The sequence below is a fragment of the Nannospalax galili genome, unplaced genomic scaffold (genome assembly GCF_000622305.1).
Source record: "Nannospalax galili isolate Female #2095 unplaced genomic scaffold, S.galili_v1.0 scaffold235, whole genome shotgun sequence".
Taxonomy (NCBI): Eukaryota; Metazoa; Chordata; class Mammalia; order Rodentia; family Spalacidae; genus Nannospalax; species Nannospalax galili.
In genome coordinates, this window is record NW_008338118.1 from 5,598,979 (window position 1) to 5,620,056 (window position 21,078).

General features: G+C 39.0%; 1 protein-coding gene across 1 annotated transcript in view; it reads left to right on the forward strand.

Moving 5' to 3' along the window:
* Positions 1–21,078, forward strand: part of Itga2 (integrin subunit alpha 2) — a 106,268-nt gene that overhangs the window by 41,725 nt on the left and 43,465 nt on the right. Inside the window, exons 3-7 of the mRNA XM_029563458.1 lie at positions 8,631–8,740; positions 11,487–11,578; positions 14,823–14,937; positions 15,103–15,230; positions 18,093–18,241. Coding sequence (XP_029419318.1) covers positions 8,631–8,740; positions 11,487–11,578; positions 14,823–14,937; positions 15,103–15,230; positions 18,093–18,241 — 594 coding nt within the window. The remainder of the gene's footprint in view (positions 1–8,630; positions 8,741–11,486; positions 11,579–14,822; positions 14,938–15,102; positions 15,231–18,092; positions 18,242–21,078) is intronic.

Sequence of the window (21,078 nt, forward strand, 5' to 3'; positions counted from 1 at the left end):
TTGAACCCGGGTCCTCTGCAAGAGCAGTCAATGCTCTTAACCACTGAGCCATCTCTCCAGTCCCTAGAGTATATTCTTATATATTTAAAAGTTTAAAAACTATGTTTTTAAAAAAAAATTTATGCTATTGGCATGTAACTAACCATCACTCAGCTTTCCATATAGTTGTGCAACACCTGTTTCTATGCCAATGACTTTAACCATGGCCTCAGGTGAACTGTAAATGAAGAACTAAGTACCTTTTAGAATAAAGTCTTAATGGGCTACCCCTTATCTTCATTTACTTATATTTGTCACACCATCAGTTTAGCACATACTTACTAATTATCTTTTTCACTAAGGTAAAACAATATTTATCACTAATTTTTAATGACTTGGGCTATCTATCATGAATATAAAGTCTATAGTACAGAACTCATGTTAAATATTCTTTGCTCTAACATGCTTCTCCCTTCCTCCATGCTGGACACAAGTTTGTGACACACGTGGAAATTTATGAACATACACTCACCAGCATGCACACAATTGTATTTGAAAGAAATCTGTTCTGGAATGTTTGCAACATACATTGGTACGTCCCTCCATGTCTCTCCCCAGATCTATGGAAAACCTTCCATGCTCTCAAGCCACCCTGTCATATCATCATAAGATTTCCTCTGTGATAAGGTTTAAATGTCTGCTCCACAGTGAAGTTCATTTACAAGAGTGAAGAGTTTTTATTCACATACCTTTCTAGTTCCTGACTGTCTGGAATATTTCTGTCCATCTGAAGATGACGGGGAAGTGCTAGGTGGCACAGCTGGAAGGTACTTAATATTTTTATGACTCCTGTGTTGAGAAAGCAGTGAGTTCTTGTATGAAAGTGTTCTAAGTGAACTCAGGAGGATAGAACCCAGATTTCAAAAAAAAAAAGGACAGGAATGTGGGGCTGAATTCTGTTGCCACTTAGACACAGAGTCGGTATAATGCCTCAGAGTATTGATAAGGATCAAAGGAGATAATCCATATAAAAGTGCTTTATAAACTGTAGTTTTACAATGCTGTTGCTATTTCAACATTTACCACTGATAAAACAACCATCTGCCAAATCACCCTGCTGAAAGGTATTATCTCATGGGCTTCGACTTCTGAAATGCAATGATCTTAAAAATCACACTCCTGTCTCCTGAATAGACCAAAGTGAGGGAATTTGTATCACCGCAGTGCCTAACACTAGGCACATCAGCTTTTGATTAATTCCAGGAATCCTGAACTCAGAGTGAGTTGTATAGAGTAGCCAAAGCAATGACAAGTTTTAATTGGTTCCTCTGCTTCCGGTGCAAAATAATTCCAGGGTTTTTATGAAGCCAAACAGTAGGCTTAGGACATTTTAGCGATAATGAGGTTGATGGATGCTGTGGTTGAAAGACCTTGAGGGCTTCGCCATCTCATCACTTCAGGAAACAATCTGGCAGCCTAAAAAGTCTATGGCCACATAATGGGGCTTAAATACTAAAACTGCTTTTTAACTTATGCCAGAGTTTAGCTATTAAATTTGTAATAGTGATATATCCCACCAAGGCCTACAAGATGAATTCTCTATACAAGTCTTCCCCTTTCTGTAAGGGACAACATTTTCACTGGGAACTTTTATTCATAAACACTTTTTACATTTACTAGCAAGAAGTAAGCAGTCATTCAGAACTCACCCGAAGCCCTGTATTGTCAATAGCCTGGAATGACATAAAGAATGGTACTTTTATTTTTATACCATGGACTTTGAGATTTCTACAGTACAGTAGACTTCTAATCACAGGAAGGAGATACCCTTGGATGTCTGACAGGTGTCTCAAACTCCAGTGTCTCATTCACCTACCGAGCTTCTCCACCTCCAAGTCTTGCTCTGCTGACAGTGTCTTTGTGTGATGATGGTGGCTCATTTTGTTTAGTTTTCAGCCGAAACTCTTAGAGTTTTCCTTGATATTAGAGTCTTCCCTCGCTCCATCCCTCCTGCTTTTCTCTCCGTCCCTTCCTTTCTTCCTTTTCCTTCCTTCCCTTGCTTGATTCTTTGAAAATGACAGCCCTCAAGAAATCCCATTTTAAATAAGACAAGTGTTCACCACCTACATACGGTTCTCCCAACCCTATATGAATTTCCATCACCTTTTACCTTAGGAGAATTGCAATAACCTTTCAAATACTTTTTCCTGTTTCTCCATGATTCCAATACATCATTCAACAAAACATCCTTCAGAGTTCCCAAAATATGTCACATTACTGATCACTCTACTCAGAACCTCCCAAAGCTTTTCTTACTTTACCCAGAGAAGACAGGAGTGTTCTAATTGCATGCAAGTCTTTATGTGCTCCAGCCCCTTGTGAGCTCTCATCTGCCATATTCGGCAGCCACTGGACTTTTGGGCTTTTGGCCCCCACCCCCAGGTTACTCCTACCAGTCTCCTGACTTTTTTCATCTCCTTCAACTTTTGAACATTTCCTTTTTCATGAGGGCTCTAGCCTTTCAAATAAAGATTACACCACTCTGCACCTCACACCCCTAACTCTGTTCCACTGTTTTCTTTCCAAAGTGGTATCACCATATGCTTCATCTACTGGATTTATTTTCTGTCTTCTCCCTAGAATCTAAGATCTGAGGTCAGAAATTTTTTAAGTGATTTATTCACTAATGTATCCTTAGTACCTACAATTGAGTGTGACCCATAGCAGGCTAGATTTCACGTACAACCTCAGAGATTGTATGCAGTGAAAAGCCAGGACATACATTTTACATAAGAACAGTGCCCCCTAGAGTTGTGCAACATGTCTTTCCAATAGGAGCTCATCAAACATAATACTTCTTTTTTGAGACAGGGTTTCATTATGTATCCCTGGCTGGCCTGGCCTTGGTTCCTGAGTCCTGGGATTAAAGGCTCATTAAACATTTCTTGATAAAGTCATGTTATACTATTTTTAAAATGTTTTCTTTTTCTTTTTAAAATTTTATTTGATGTGTATGAGTGTATTGCCTGCATGTATGTAAGTGCACCCATGTCGAGGCCAGAAGAGGGCATCAGATCCCGTGGAACTGGAGTTACAGATGGTTGTTAGCCACTATGTCGGTGCTGGGAATTGAACCCATATTTGCCCATTTTTAAATTGGATTATTTGTTTTTTATTATTATTTTTAAAATTTTTATGTGTATAAGTGTATTGCCTGCATGCATGTAAGTGCACTCATGTCATGCAATGCCTGTGGAGTCAGAAGAGGGCGTCAAATTCCCTAGAACTGGAGTTACAGATGGTTGTTAGCCGTTATGTGGGTGCTGGGAATCAAACCTGGGTCCTCTGGAAGAGCAGCCAGCTCTTAACCACTGAGCCATCTCTCCAGCCCCCACCCCAGACATCTTAAATCTGCAGAACTCATAGTCAACAGTGAGTGCAAAGAACTTCTCTGTAGAGACTTGGGTCAGACCACTCATCCTGCCATTCAGCTCCTGTCTTGTCCTGTAATGCCCTGCGGAGGTCAGAAGAAGGCATTGGACCCCCTGAAACTAGAGTTATAGATGGTTGTTAGCGCAATATGGATGTTGGGAATAGAAACTAGGTCCTCTGCAAGAGCAGTCAGTGCTCGTAAGTGCTGTGCCATCTCTCCAGCCCAAAGTCATACTATTTTAAGTACACTTCTGTCAGGAATATTTGTAGAAATCCCTGGTGCTAGCCAGGCCTGGTGGCCCACACCTTTAATCCCAGCAGTGGGGATCTGGGGAGGCAGAGACAGTGGATCTCTCCAAGTTTGTAAGTCTGAGGCCAACTAGAGCTACATAATGAGATTCTTTCTTTAAAAAAGAAACTTTCTTAGTGTTGAAGAAATGGTTGGAGAGCTTAGGGACCCATAGACCAAAGGAAGATATTTATGGAAGCTCCTGGATAGTGGATTTAAAACTGTCCTGCCTACACTACCATAAATATCACTTACTAACAAAACAAAGCCCTTTGAATTCCACTGGAGGTAGCAAATTGGCTATGTTTTGGGAGTCTACATAATCACTATTTTCCCACAAGATAATTGAACAGTAAGTGTTATTTAAGGTAGTCTTGGAAGAATTCCCAGTTTCCCTGTAGGAAAGGAGAAGTTTATATGTTGGGCTTTTGTTCAGTGTTGAGAATCAGCATGTGAGAGTATTCATGCATGCAGGTCTTTTCTTTCTGGTTGGAATTAAATGAAATCTATATCAACAAAGTTTTGCAGTATTTCAGCCTGGTTTGCTTCTATAACAGTGTGACCTAGTGTGTCTCTTCTTGCTAGAGTTGAATCCATAAAATTTTGTAGATGACTATAGCAGTCTCCCCAACTTCCTGTCTGATTAATTTAAAAATGTCATGATTTCCTGGGAGCAGCCTCTGGTGATGTCATGGGCTCTCCACATGAGGGTGAGCAATCAGGAAACAGAATTCTGTGGAAGCCTCGTGGCCTCAGGGGGCATGTAAGGAGGAATAGATTGGAGACTTGAAGGCTTTAGCAGTAAAGGCAGTGGGCAGAGATCTGGAACCTTCTCTGTAGTTGCTGACTTGGAGGTGGCGATCTAATGTGCTTATATTTACAGAATGAGTCATGCATGACCAGGACACCCTGGCTCTTCAGCCATCCCCAGGAAGGCCTAATTTTCCACTGTTTTCTCCTGTCTTGTGTTGAGTATAAGAGAGAAAATGAAGATAGCAAGTTTATTTGTATTTTTTTCAGATAATTTCCAGGGCTTTCACATCCTCATTGTTGAGCGTCAAGCAGCAGAGCGTGTATATGCCTCTCTCTCTTCTTCCTGTCTGATAACCTTGGGAGAGCCACAGTGCTCACAGCAGTAATGGTGATTTCTAAATCCCTCTCTATGTCAAGGTTGTCTAATTTTGAATTCTTAGATGAAGTGGGAAGGGGTGGGGGTGGGGGTGCCCAGCAGGTGCTCGGTGGGGTAGGAAGCAGCACATAGGGAGATCAAGGGCAGCTGGTGCTGCAGCCTTGCCCCTGGTGGCTCTTAGAGACAAAACCCCTGCCTTGAATTCCTCCGTGTGTCTTTCCTTGGCTGTGGTGAGGATGTGTGGAAATGCACATAAGAGAAGTCATCTGAATGACAGAATCTGTTGCTATTGCACATACTCTGTCCTTCGCTGTGATTTTGAAAAGCCTGGTCCTTGCCTTGCTGTGGGCATGTGTTCTCACAAAGATAGCCATGGCAGGTGTCCAGTTTGCAGCTCCCTTCAACACCACACAATCACACACCTATTCCCAGTATGACCTGACCCTCTGCTTCTGGTTCTACTCCATGCAATTTCTATATCTCAACTCATCTGCTCTAGTAGTTTTCTCGGGCCCAATCCAAGCATCCCAGAGGTTACTAAGAGGAAAGAGGGTTTCCTGACGGTTAAGATTAACCTGGGTTTCTGGAAGGGGTACAGTTGACTCTGACTGGCCATTTGATCATGAGTAAATTGCTCATCTCTTTCTCTCAGTGCTTCTACCTGTAAAACACAGATAACATAGTCTCACATCTCTTTTGCAGATTAAAACAGCTATCTCTTGGAAACACTTATACCCACTTCAAAATACTGTAAGATTTACTGTAATTAATGAGAATTCCCAGAATGCCAAGGGACAGAGCCATACTCTGTGGTAACTACTTGTTGTAACGTGCATCTGTTAGCTACTTTTCCCGATGTCTTGATAAAATACATAACACTAGTAACTTAAAGAAGAAAAAGTTCATTTTAGCTCACAATTTGAGGGTAAGCCCATCATGGTGGAAAGGCATGATGGCTGGAGTGTGAGGCACCTGGTCACATTGCGGCTACAAACAGGAAGCACGGTTGTGCTAGATAGCTTTATTTGTCAACTTGACACACCTGAGTAGAGGGAACCTCAATTGGTAAATTGCTTCCATTGAACTGGCCTGTGGCCATGTCTGTGGGGCGTCTTCTTGATTGTTGAGTGATGTGGGAGGGTCCAGCATACTGTGGAGAGTGCCATCCCTGGGCAGGTGGGCCTGTGTTGTATATAAAAGCAGGTTGAGCCAGGACAAGAGGAGCAAGCCAGTAAGCAGTGTTCTTCCATGACCTGTGCTCCAGCTCCTGCCTCCAGGTTCCTGCCCTGAGTTCCTACCTTGGGCTTCCTCAGCAATGAATTATGTCCCAGAAGATATAAGAAAAATAAACCCTTTCCTCCCCAAGTTGATAGTGGCCAGAGTGTTTTGTCACAGCAGTAGAGAAACAAACTAGAACAGTGATGAATGCAGTGCTCAGATAGTTCAATTTTCTCCTTTTAATTCAGTCCAAGACTCCAGCCACACTATGGTGCTGTCCATACTTACTGTGGGTCTTCTCAATTAAACCATCATGGAAATACCTTCATAGATACAGACAGAGGAATGTTTCCATGGTGCTTCTAGATCCAGTCAAGTTGGCACCAGAGTGCCAGACAGCCTCCATAGTCTGCTTCATTTTAAAATTTTTTAAATATATTTTTCATTTTATGTGTGAGTGTTATGCCTGCCTATATGTAAGTATACTTGGATAGTGCAGTGTCCAAGAAGGCCAGAGGAGTTGGATCTCCTGAAACTGGAGTTATAGATGGTTGTGGGCTGACATGTGGGTGCTGGGACTCAAACACAGGTCTTCTACAAGAGCAAATAGTGCTCTTAACCACTGAGCCATCTCTCCAGTCCAAATTTTTGACTTAAAAAAGAAAACCCTTTAACCTATGTGCCTGGTATTATTGCAAACTTGAGTATGAATAACATTTTACTAGATGGTGCTAAATTATCTGTTCATAAGACAATTTTTTTAAAATTCTAATGCTGTTTAAGGAAAAAAGAACTTTTTTTTTTTTTTTTGGTTTTTTTGAGACAGGGTCTTCCTGTAGCCCCAGCTGTCCTGGAACTCACTATGTAGACCAGTGTAGTCACAGCTGCCCTGGATTCGCTATGAAGACCAGGCTGGCCTCAAACTCACAGAGATCCGCCTACCTCTGTCTCCCAAGTGCTGGGATTAAAGGCATGCACCACTACGCCTGGCTTTAAGAAAGTTTGATAAGATGAATGAGAACATTATTAATGAACTATAAGCTGCCTTTCATCCATCATGTCTTTTTTGTGCTCTTTCACCATTTGAACATTTGTTTCACAGGGAGCTTAACTGTCCTTCAGTTCATTAGTATTATTATTTGTTGTGTATATCAAGCTGTTATTCTAGATTTAGTAGATAGGAATCTGCCTTAGTATTTGTGTATCTCCTATAGCATTTAGCATGGAGCACAGGTTTAAATGATAATGATAAATTTGTTAACAAAGAAGGCTCAAGGAAGAATTTCATAGATAATGTAATCCTTCCCAACTTTGACAATGGGCGGGGGGACACTGAAGCAAATATACTTCCTTAGTAACTGGAATTTACTCAATAGTAACTGTCTCTATAGATCACACTGCTGGGGGCTAGGGTGATAGCTTAGTTGGGAAAGTGTTTGCCTCAGAAGTCTGAGGACCTGAGATTGATCTACAGAGCCCATATAGATACGCTGGTGACTTATTTGGAGTCTGAGTGCTAGGGAAGCAGGATGGGTGGATCCCTGAGGCTCGATGGCCACCCAGTCTAGCCTAATTGGTGAGCTCTTGGACAATGAAACACCCTGTTTCAAAGGAGGTGGATGGTATTCCCGAGGAATGATACCTGAGGTTGTCTTCTGGCCTCCACATATACCTGCTCATACACGAACACACATATACACAAGAGAAAAAGAGAAAAACATCAAACTATTCATGGACTCTTTCGATTCAATTCTCTGTGATCATAAATGTCTAATGAATGCTTCTGTGTGTAGAAGCACAGTCTCTAGGAGAAGCTCTGCAGGAAGTGAAACTAACCAAAGGAAGGATGTGAGCACTGGACTCATTCTGCATTATAGATATGCACCCGTTGTTGCACTCAGCAGGGAGAGCTACGTGGTGTATGTGTTCAGTATTTTTGCTAAATACCATCTTATAAAGATGATAACTACAAAGTCACCTAGGTGACTCACCTGCTCTCTAAATGAGTTAACATATGACAATACTTAGGGCATAGAAAGAACAAATGTTAGTTGTCACCCTTGGGTGTGAACATGATGTAATTATTTAGAGGTATGCTGACAAATACTGTAGCATCTAGTCACATGTGCCCTCTAAGTATAAAATATACACTAAATTTCAAAGACTTAGTGGGAAAAAAATGAAAAGTAATTCACTGATAATTTTTATATTGACTGCATACTAGTTTCGAAGTGTAGAGCTAACTAAAATACATTATTAAAAGTCATTCCACTTCCACCATGTTGATGTTATTGGCTACTAGACATTTGGAACTGCAGAAGTAGTTCACATTTGTGGCACGTATTATGTTTCTCCCACTGCTTCTGAGCAACATCTCAGGGTGTGGTAAAGCAGCTATACCACAGACATTCATTAAGCATCTTGGTCAACTAAGAGTCAGGAAATGGGTCGAATTATAACTGGACAAATATGTACTGTTCATTTATGTAAAATTAAATGTGTTTCCACTGATCTGTGGTCAGCTTTACCTTTAATAAGTTGTACATGGCATATCATAACAAGTGAAAACATCTTTGTTTCTAGGCTACTGGTTGGTTCACCATGGAGTGGCTTTCCAGAGAACCGAATGGGAGATGTGTACAAGTGCCCTGTTGACCTAGCAACTGCCACATGTGAAAAGCTGAATTTGCAAAGTAAGTTGTGTTTAGCAATGTAATTTTCTACAAAAAACAGACTCTTATTTGTCATAAACTCAACCAAACAATAACAAAAAGATACTTATTTTAGCTTAAAGAAATATAGTTTCATGCCTTTATTTCTTTAATTGTGTGGTGACAAATTTGCTTCCAAATTTTCAAGAGTTTAAAGACCCTGGTTTAGTAATTGGTATTCTGTTTCCTGGACCATCTTCCATAGACCATGGACTGTTTTCTACTAATATTTATATTGTAGATTATGGGCAAAAAACTCTATTTCTCTGTATCTTCTTTCTCCATATCAAGCCATTATGTATAGAAACATTACTTTTAGGGCTGAGATCGGAGGTTCCAAGAAATACTACACATTTCAGATGCTGTCTGAATGGTTGCATGCTAATAAAAAGTTCACACTGCAGAATTATTTGCTATTTCAATTATTTTCATGACAGATGTGATGCAAAAAATATTACTAAAGAAATTTAGAAATCTACATGAGTAATATTTCTTTTAAAAATACTTTATTATTTTTATTTTTCCGTGTAAGAGTGTTTTGCCTGCATTTATGTAAGTGCACCTGTGTCATGCAATGCTCGTGGAGACCAGAAGAGGGCATCAGAAACCCTAGAACTGGAGTTAGGATGGTTGTTAGCTGCCATGAGGGTGCTGGGAACTGAACCTGGGCCCTCTGCAAGAGCAGCCAGTGCTCTTAACTGCTGAGCCATCTCTCCAGCCCACTGAGTAATATTTCTACACAATATTTTCTGAAGGAAGTAAAAAGCTATGCAATTTGATTGCTGTTATGTCGGAGGAATCACAGAGTTCTCCTAAAGAATCAAAGCATGAAATGGGAAGATATTGTTAGAGGGGGAAAAAAAAAAAAAAAACCCAGAAGAAAGAAGAATTTCAGAAAGAGAGGTTTAGAATTAGAAAGATGGCTAGGGAGATGGCTCAGGGTGCCTTGGTGAGTTCTAGGCCAGTGAGAGACCCTGTCTAACAAAGAAAAGGTAGATGATAACTAAGGAACAATACCAAGGTTGTCCTCTGACTTCCACATATACATGCACATATATGCATATGTACACACGTGTGCATACACCACACACACACACACACACACACACACACACACAGAGAAATTAGAAAACAAGGGCGGGAGTTCCCCGAACATATCTCTATATGCCAAGTAGCATAATTGCTCACAGAGCTTATTTTCATTGTGGTAATAAGAGTTATCAATTATGTCAAAAGCTACAGAAATTGAAGTGTGAGGAGTAAATATCTTCAGTTTACTTCAAAGGCATGCAGGTGATAGAGTCCTAAACATTCACTACATGTGGAATGAATGTTCAAAAGTTTCATTATATCAGCAGGGGGTGTAGGTTAACGGTTGAGTCTAGAGTATGTGAGGGCCTAGGTTCAATCCCCAGCACTATAGAAAAAAAAGTTTGATTATATCACCTCCATCCATTCTGTCATCTTAACTTTTGAGCATTATCCCTAATATTTGTTTTAAGTATAAACATGTATTGGTATGTTACCTTATTAACAATATACTTAATATAAAATATTTTAAATAAAAGCATATGCACATAACTTCTATCATTTTCTTTCTGGATTCTACCAAACAATCTGTAACCTACCTAAATGATAAATCTAGTACAGGTCTGGGGAGAAGTTGAGTAATACAGGAGAGCTGGGAAAAATAGCTCTAAGGGGCCCCAAGTTTAGGAGCTCCTTCCAGAAAAAGAGATCACCCTGTCTGTAGGACAGAGTCAGAAAAGTGTCTGTGAGTCAAGAACAGAGTTAATCAAATAAAAGTAAGATTACTGGTACCCAGGAGAGTGTGTCCGAGGAATGCCCACTTCTTTAAGACAGGAAGGAAGGAGGGAGATACAGGTTCTGAAAATGACCCCCACCAGTGATGAGCAGAGCTAAGGCCACCTGAATGTGATTCATCTCTGAAGTACATGGTTTTCTCATGGAAAGTGCCTGGACCAGGGGTGAGTAGAAGACTTCAGAAGAGTGAAGTCATCACAACACTCGCTCTGGAAAATGAGGGAAGAAATCCAGCTAAGGATAAATGAAAGTGGTAGTGATGGCTTGGCTGAAAGGAAGAACAGGCATAAACTGTAATGTTGAGGAGAATTGAAAGGTTTAATAGATCTAGTACAGATAGAACCAGGTACTGGTGTCTTAGTTTATAAGGAAAGAAAGTTAAAGAGATTCATTTCTTATTTTGCCTGGCTGGTCTCATGATTTCTTTTTAAAATTCTACTGCTTTGGGCCAGATTGTATCAAATGACATTCATTAAAGGATATTTTAAACCCTCCAGATAAAAAGAAGTGAAAGACAGTGTGACAAACAGAAACAAATGATGCCCTCACGTGCATTTTGTTTGGTTGAAACATTGTTCATTTTGTTCATTGAAACAATGGATTTAACTGTCCTCGCCAGAGCAAATTCCCTAACAGCCTCTATTCCACAGCCTCTTATGCTGAGATGCTCTCTCAAGTGAGCTGTGGATGGCTGAAGGCATCACATCCCCACACTTCACTATATAACTCCTACTCCTGGATATAAGGCTTTGTACTCAAATATGGGAAAACTTGGGTCTGCCTGTCGTTTTTTAATAGTCTTAAGTAAATGCTAAAGATTCAATACTTTAATCATTTTGATTTTAATTAATACTTTAATAACTTTAAAATGTATTTAATAATTTTTAATCTCTCTCTCTAAAAGCTTCAACAAGAATCTTAAATGTTACTGAGATAAAAACCAACATGAGCCTCGGTTTGACCCTCACCAGAAACACGGGAACTGGCGGTTTTCTAGTGAGTGTTTTCCTCTCAAATCCTCATTCTATCCTGAGAGACTTTGTCAGGGTCTTCTCATACACCTCTTGTCAAATCAAATCTAGACATTTAAGCATTATAATTTGCTTTTGGACCAGTTATGCTATTTGGATAACCTAGGAAAAAGAGCAGTGTTGATGTGCAGACTTCTTAAAAATTCAGCAGAACAGTCATCATTTTGAATGAAGGAGTCAGATAAGAAGAAGCCAGACTTGGCTCTTGGATGATGTGCTAAGCAGTTGTGCATACAAAATCCCACGTTACATTTCCACTTCCTCAAGGAGCACTCAGTAGAAGACTGTTCCTTCAGAGGGCGGTGTTCAAAGCCATGGAATATTTTTGTCTTTAATCCTTTGCTATGATGTCTGGCTTATCTGATTTTCTTTAAGTGTGATTCACCTTAGTATCTGCTGGTACTCTGCCATGTCTTCTAATGGGTTATGAGATGATATCAAAGTCAGTAAAGTAGAATGCCTTATGTAGAAATAGATGTGAGGACAATAAATTGGTTAATAATTAACAGCCAGGAGTGGTGGTGCATGCCTTTAATCCCAGCACTTGGGAGGCAGAGGCAGGCAGATCTCTGTGAGTTCAAGGCCAACCTGGTCTACATAGTGAGTTCCAGGCCAGCTGGGGCTAAAGGGAGACCCTGAGTCAAAAAGACTAAAAAAAACCACAAGAGTATTTGCTGCTTTATCAGAGTACCCACATCAGTTGGTGCACAACTGACTGTAATTCCAGCTCCAAGAGATCTGACACCCTCTTCTGGCCTCCCTGGGCACACATACACATCAGTATATACATATGTGCACACAGACCCATACAGAAATATTAAAATAAATTTTTAAAAATAATTCACATATTCAAATATTTTCAGGTGATTTAAAGGGCTAATATAATATAGAAGAAAATGGAAATTTTCTGAAGGAGAAAGTTTCTGAGCTTAGAATTAAATAGAGGAAATGATATCAGAAATTGTTGAAAACAGTTGACTATATAAACATTGAAAAGTATATATCCCCCCCCACAAAGGTTAAAAGACAAAACAAGTAAAAATTAAATCTAGTTTGAAATTTTCTCTGGTTCGTATAAGAATAGTGATATAGCACTGTTAAAATTGTCTTGGAAAGCTTGGTTTAACATTGTTAGTTTTATCTGTGTTATTAATATCCCAACATAAAATTGTGTTTTAAACTGGATTTTTCTTAAAATATACCCATTTTGAATACTGTCATTCAGCTTATAGTAATGGATATTTATATTCAGACAACCTTGCTAACACTAAGTAAATTAAATATTGCATATTAATATGCTTCATGGCAGGATACAAATGTTTATTGCAAGGTATCTTTGTGGTTTATTATATTCAATAGTCTTTATAATAGAGTAGATTTTGTGTATTTTGTTTATTTTATGGTTGACTAAGAAGATTGTTTGGAGAATTGGGGATGGTAGATGTTCTTCAAAAACTTTAATTCTTAACTCCAGATATAATAAAATGAACTTATAATAAAAAGTGATTGTTGTAGGAAAGAGGGAAGGAAGGAGGGAGGGAGGAGGGAAGAGAGAGAGAAAAAAAGAGAGAGATACAGAATTTCTTTACATATTTAAAAGGTCAAAATCTTGAGATAGTTGAAAAACTTATGTGGAAAAGATTGACAATCATCACATACTTTTGAGCATTCTTAAGTTCTGGGCTTAAAGCAACAATGTTCTGGCAAGGACAATTGGCATACCATAATTCCAACTTCTTAATGCTGTTTTCCACTGCTTATGAAACAAGAACTTCTGTTCTTGCATACTTCATGCGTTGTTTTTCAAGGTGCTAAAAATTGAGATTGCAGATATAGGAGTTGATCATTGCTATCTATGCTTTGTATACTAGCTAGAAACAAGAATAACTTTTTCTTAGTGGGCCACATGTACCAGTTTTATGGGAGGGAAACTATGCTTGTATGCTGAGCATGAAATATGAGCACAGCTCCTTCTCTGAAGCTACCACAGTTAACTGGGTCAAATACATTTTATTTTTTTCAATTGCTTCTTGTAAGTCCACACTTTTCTATTCAGTTTCAATAATTGATATTATCAGTTAACATTAATAAGATCAATGTTTCATGCATGGGTAACAACTTTATATAATGTTAAAATCTTTCGTAAATTTTTAATGCTTTTACTAGACTTCTCTTTCCTGCTTTTCTTCTTTTCATCTATCAATTTTAGTTGTATTCAGTCTAATGTTTCCTATGTGTTTTAATCAGGATTGAATCGTTTTCAGCAGTTATCAAAAGGCTGTTGGAAAAGACAGAATTGGTATCGTGTGCATGGAGATATTAATAAGTGGAGTATGAATGCTTTGAGCAAGGAAATAAGTTCCAGCCAGCTTTGGCTGGATAAAATAGGAAGTGCACTAAGAGATCCTGAAGTCCTCAAAGTTAAGAATTATTTTCTAGCAAGGTTAAAAAATAGCAGTCCATGAACCCTGCTGTGTTTGCTCAAGTGTGTGAAGAGTGTTTTATAAGTGTGGTTTTTCACTCAAAATTGGTCCCCTGAATCTCAGAAAATCTGGGTTTCACCATACTGGGTGGGGAGGGACACTATAGCTTACTCCTATGTGCAAGAAATGTGTTTTTTGTTCATCCTGGTGGCTTTCACATTCTTTAAGGGTTCCCACCTGTCCTTAGAGATACTTGGGTTTGTGTTTTCTGCTGAGAAGTCCTGAATGGAAGGGGCAGTAGGAAACCGATGTTCAATCAACCACAATGAGATTGCTAATGTAGTGCTTGCTCTTTTCCTGACACTTGCAAGTATTTATGTCTACACATCATTGAACATCCAGGCTTCACAAAGAGAGGTGATTACCTTCATTTTATGAATGGATCCCTGAGAGACAAAGAGTCAACTTCACACTCCGTTTCCTTGTGGGTCTTCTCTGGAGGCAGCTTGTTGGGTGGCCCTGTGTGTTCCCTGGTCCACTGACACTTGTCCCTGAAGAGTCCATCTCTCCACCTCCTGAAAGCCCCCATAGGGCAGTGCATCTGTCATCTTCATCCATGTCCCCTCAGCTTTCCCAGTAAATGGCTGCTCAAAAGGCATTTTTAATTTGTTAGTTTAAAAAGTCATCAAATCTTAGAATGGAGATGATGCCTCAATTCCGTAAAAGGAGAGGCAGAAGGTTGGCATTCCCTGTGTGTTTATTTATCATTTTCTCTTCCCTTTGAAGACATGTGGTCCTCTGTGGGCACAGCAGTGTGGGAATCAATATTATGCAACTGGAGTTTGTTCTGACATCAGTCCGGACTTTCAGCCTTTGACCAGCTTCTCACCTGCTGTTCAGAGTAAGTTATCAATGTGCAGAAGGTCTGAGAATTGCCTTCCATTAAAGAAAAGGGGGATTTTATCAAGTCCCAGGCAATCACTCTGTAAATCTGGGATTTCCATGGCTCTGAAGTTTGACTTATATGTGGAAAATGTGTTTTGTTTTTTCATCTCTTCCTGTGTAGCCTGCCCTTCCCTCATAGATGTCGTGGTTGTATGTGATGAATCAAATAGTATTTATCCCTGGGAAGCAGTAAAGAATTTTTTGGAAAAATTTGTACAAGGTCTGGATATAGGACCCAAAAAGACACAGGTAAGGACATCAGTAAGACATAAACAAATCCATGACTTTCTTTCTGAGACAATAATGTCAAATATGAAGCCTTAATGTTTTCATTTTTTAAGTATTCATTTTAAATTCATTTAATGGTAACCTTGAAAGTTGACTGAAATTTGTACCACTAAGGTTAGTATTCTACATGTGACTTTGTTCAGTGTTATTGTTCTTATAGTTTTATTTTGGACACAGGCATCAAAAGTATGGCACAGAACTTTTATTTTTGAGACAGGGTCTCCCTGTAGTCCGAACTGGCTTGGAACTCACTATGTAGACTAGGCTGACGTCAATTTCAGAGAGATCTGCCTGACTCTGCCTCCCAAGTGCTAGGATTAAAGGTATGAGACACCATGCCCAGTGGTATACAACATTTTAAATCTCTTTTAAAAGATACTTGTTTTGGTCCTTAAATCCGTGAGTTTATTAATAAGATAAACTTCTTCAGAGATAGTTCAGCAGTTAAGAGCCCTTACTGCTCTTGCAGAAGACCAGGTTTGGTTCCTAGCACTCATACCAGGCATCTCAGAACTGTCCATAACTCAAGTTACAGGGGACCTGATGCCCTCTGACCTCCTCAGGCACCTGCACACACGGTGCATATAAATTCAAAAAGACACATGCACATACCCATTAATAAAAATAATACATAAATATTTAAAAATACATTTTAATATTAGATATTTTTCCCTTTATATCCATTTTAACTAATTCTGATTTCCTTTACAAGAATCAGTTTACATCTTGCTGGTAAAGACAATTATCTGAATTTTGTGAATTTTAAAAATAACTCAGTAAGCATAATTCTAACATTTATTAATGTATAGCCTTTGATTTATATTCTGATCTGATCTCCCTTATCTTTTTACATAAGACCAAGTCTTTTCAATAATTTAAAATAATTTTCTATATTTTAAGAAGTCTCTGAGTTGATGTTTTATCTTCTTGATGTAGGCACCCAAAATTCAAAGTAAAAATTTAATGATTCTCTAAGAAGATTGAGTAGCATGTATTTTAACAGTGACACCTATACTCCGAGCTACTCAGTAGAGACAGGGAGGAGCCTCTCTTGAGCCCAGGAGTTTGAGACTTGCCTGAACCATATAGCAAGATGGTAGAGAGACGGGGAGAGGATACATCTTTAGATATTTTTAGTGTCCCTCCTCTTCCTCTTCCTCCTCCTCCTCCTCCTCCTCATCATCGTCCTCATCCTTCTTTTCCATCTCCTCTTTTTTCTTTTTCCCATTTCTGATTGAATCTGCCCTTCATAGGTCCTTTGGATCAGCAGTATCCCCAGGGTACAGTTCACTGATTTCCCAGTGCACATCTAGGTTGCATTAAATAGGCTGACATCCTACACCTACTAAAAATTATTGGAATATCTTCCCTATGCTTTGCAGTTATGTTTACTGAAATTTGATTTTCTATTCCTTATACAATATTATAAAATGTTGATGATGCTTTCCTATACCCAGGGAGTATATTGCCTTCTGAGATCTTGAAAATTTCAAAAATTTTTGCCAGAAATTTTTGTTAACTAAGACTAGGGATAACACTGATTTCTGGAGATCAGTACTTTTAAAGTGCAAAAGGGAAAATTTCCTATTGCCTGTTTCTTTTCTGTCTCTAAATCACTCACCGCGCCTGTCACCAAGGATTTAAGTCTCACACAGAATTCATGACTTTTCTCGTTGCTGTCTTCCTACCACAATGCATCACATTTCTGTCTAGAAGAGATTTAGCTCAATCTTTTTCCTTAGAATCCATATTTAATGCACATCCCATCTTTAAATCCTTCTTCCCTCTTCTCATGTAACTCTGGGGCTGTGTCATGGAAGTCATGTTACCACTATGTTCCTCCCACATTAGGCTGAAATCCTGTTAGTTTTGATCCAGTTGTACATCTTATCTTGAAGAAAGATGTGCAGGATGGTCTGGGAGGATCTTCATATTTCTCACCAACTTCCTAGTGCCTGTCATCTGTGTCCCAGGCAAAACAGCGGATTGAACTCAGCCATCATTGTTAACAGGAGCCCTATTGCCGAGCAAGAGGATGTGCAGATCTTAAGATCTGGTTTCAGAAATAACTGTAGATTTTTTAAAAAACACTTCAGTATTATATTTCATGTGAATGATTATTGGATCAAGGTTTACAACAGAGAGATTAAAATAGATACAAATAAATCTAACTGTTAATGGATAGTTGAAAACAGGCTTGAAAACAACTATAATCAGCCATAGATAGAAAATAGCAGCACATTAGTTGAGGGTTAGTAACAGAATCAGAATTGAGTGTAAAGAAAGCTCATCACTCATAAGCCATGTAGACAGTGTGGGTTGATTGACTGCTGGTTTTCCTCTATTGTAGGTTTGAGCATCTCTGGAGCAGAGTTGCTGGATGTCCATATGGGACAGGGAACCTCTGACCTTCATAGGAAATGCCATTATACAGAATCTTATTTGAGAGAGCAGAGAGAAAGATGGACTTTGAACAAGATTGGGGTAGCATTTTCTAATCCTTTAGATCAAGAAAGTTACATTTTTCTATCAAGATGTCTGTTCCCAAACACTGAAATGATTCTCCAAACCTAGGAGATGGGATTGTGGGAACAGGAAGTGGCAATAGGAAATACATGATAAGGGGCTCTTCGAAAAACACCAGACTCTGATGGCCTCTAACAAAGATCATTCCACAGAGAAACGGAACTGTCAAGAACAGAATTAGAAGTGGTTCCCTACATTATCAGCCCACATCGAAATGCGCTTTCAATTCTTATTATATTGCTTAAGTAGAAATTATTTTAAGCCAATGATAATTAATAAACTTTTGCTCTTTTGAAGGTGGCATTAATTCAGTATGCCAATAATCCAAGAGTTGTGTTTAACTTGAGCACTTTTCAAAGTAAAGATGAAATGGCTTCAGCCATGTCCCGGACCTTCCAATTTGGTGGCGACCTCACAAACACCTTCAAAGCAATTCAATTTGCAAGGTAAGTTTTGATACTGACAGGTCAACATTTTGACATTATAAGTACTAACAAGTAAGAAAAAAATGAGGGAAAAGATAACGGAAAATAAAAATCGAGATAAACCTGAGCTTCCTGTGATGCGTACCTTGAGAAGGCACAAAGGCAATGAAGTTAAACAGTTCAGTTCTAGGATAGTCATAAGCCATGAAATGATTTTATAGGTTTTATGTAAATTGAATGAAATGCAAATATCTTAGGTTAAAATATTAGGAAATAGGGCAAGCTATCATGATTTTTAATATTGACCCCAGACGAATTAAGCTAATAGAGTATGTTTTAGATATTAACAAAAGTCATAGAATATTAAACCTATGACTCTGAATGAGTTGAGTCTATTGTTCTTACTGTAACCTGTAGGGAGTGTGACTTTTACACATGCATGCCATCTTCCTCCTCATTTCAATCTCTTTTTTAGTTTCAAGGCCTTCAACTTACTCAAGCTTAAGCAGCTACTTTACAAAAACAATAAGCATCCTCCTGTCATTCCAGAACAAATGAGAAGAAGCTTGTGTTTCCTCAAACCTGCTTCCAGCCTCCCCCCCGCCCCGTGTCATCCCATTATCCTCCTTCCCTGCTCTTCCTTAAACCCTGCAGCTCTGCTTCTAGGTGAACATGATCTCTGCATCACTGACCATGTGCTCCTGCCTCAACCTCATCCTCCTTAGCACCTCAGAGCAGCTGATAAGGTCACTCATACACTGCTGTTCTAAGCTCAGCCTTCAAAGTCACCATAAACTTCTGGGATCCTGGCCAGTGTTTTGTCAACAACCCTTGTCTCTTCACTGGCTCCTCCTGCTTTCTCTTCACTATCTTTTCCAAGGTTCTCCCTTGGGAATCGTGTCCCCACACTTGTCACCAGTACCAACCCTGTGTGAGTTACCCTGTTGCTATGGGTCATCTCTAAACTCTCTCCAGAGTCACCAGGCATCTCTCTGAAGCTGAGCATCTACATTGGGAGTATCACCTCGCTTAGTTAATTCAGTATGTCCTAAAAACCAACAGCATTCTTTTCCCAACCACTGCTCAAGATGTTAGCGTTTTGATTCAAGACCACTGCCTGCTTTCCCAGTCACCAGAAAAAACCTTCACGGCTCTCCTTACTCTTCTATGCCTCCTTGATGTACATCTGGTGGTCACCACATTTGCCTCCTCTGTTTCATTTACTGTCGGATCTGCTCTATGTTTTCTCTATGTGTACGCTGAAGTTGCTGCTTTCATCAGCTGGTGACTCCCCTTATACGTCTCAAGAGAGTCTACATAAGGGAAGCTATGATTAGCTTCTTTTTTGTCTCTATCGAGATATCCTTGAGCTAGATCATTTCATAAACTGCTGTCCAGAAAAAGGGTTGTCTGTCATTAGGTGAAGGGCCCTTTCTGGTCCAGTAAATCAGATTAAGGGGAAGAATGTGGTTAGGATAACTGCAGAGGACCCTGTTTTCAGCAGAGAATTAGGTGTGGCCATTCCCCTTGGAAGGTGCTTGGGGGCCCCAACAAGCTTTCTTCTCTAAGCCAGAGCTTACTGCCTGTTGAGGTGTGACTTGTCAGGCTTTTTGTTGCCTTTTTAAAGCTTTGATCCCCTCCACCCCTGCCATCATTATTTCAAAAAATAATAGGAACCAGGACTCCCCCAAATTCTTGCTAAAGAATTCACCCAAAGGAATGAAGGACTGAAGGACTTGCTAAAGGACTCACCCAAATTCTTATCCATGTTTTCCAGAATACAGTTCTTACTCTCATTGTCCATCCCCCACCCTTTCCTTTGAATAGAATTTTGATATTCTTTCTTTCAGTATTCCTACATTCCATGTACTTAACTTCCCTGAATGCCCCACTACTGCAACATACTGTCCTTAATACCACAGAGAATCAAAGCTAAATGACAGTTTCATCCTCAGAAACTTTGTGATCATACTTGGTATCTATGGCAAACTTTACTCACAGAGGATATGATGAAAAAACTGTGATTAAAATTTGTCTGGATGAAAAATATGGAATATAATTCCACATTTCTGTGTTTTATAATACAAAGCACATAAAATAGTACTGAAAACAAAATTATATACTCAGTTTTAAATACACTGACTTTGGAGTGCCCCTTAAATAGGTAAAACATTCAAAAAGCATTGACAACATAAATTTGAAGGCAGAAGAGATGAGCAGAAAATGCAGATAGGTGCTAAAGTGTCACCAGACTGCTGCTAGCTGCCTCCAAGGAGCAGAAAGAATGTGTCACTGGAAATTACAATAGACAGAGGGAAATGAGCTGTTGGGCAACCATCTAGAAAAAACATCTGAATATCTGCCTTGCTTCTTGCATCAAAATTAGATTTTAACTGGATTAATTTAGAAATTTAGCCTGGCATCGTAGTGCGTGCCTGTAATCCCAGCCTGGACTATAGTACAAGACTCTATCTCGGGAAAAGAAATGAAATGGAAGAAAATGAAACCATTGAAGGATTATGCAACTTGCATGACTTATAAAAAAAAAAAAAAACCTTAGAGAAAATACATCTTTGTAAACACCTAATCAAGTATTTAAAAATACGAAAATGGATGAATGGACATTAATTAGTGATTACATAAATTAATTAATGGACATTAACTAATAATTACATAAATGTAATTAATGATTACATAAATCTACCTGATGACTTTATATCCATGCTCAGATGCCTAGAAGCTCAGAAAGTAACCAACTGTGACTAGTAATAATCAGATATTTAGAGATTAGAAATGCATGTGCAAACATCCAATGTCAATTGCATTGAAAAAAAAAATTAAAAAAATAATGATTAAAA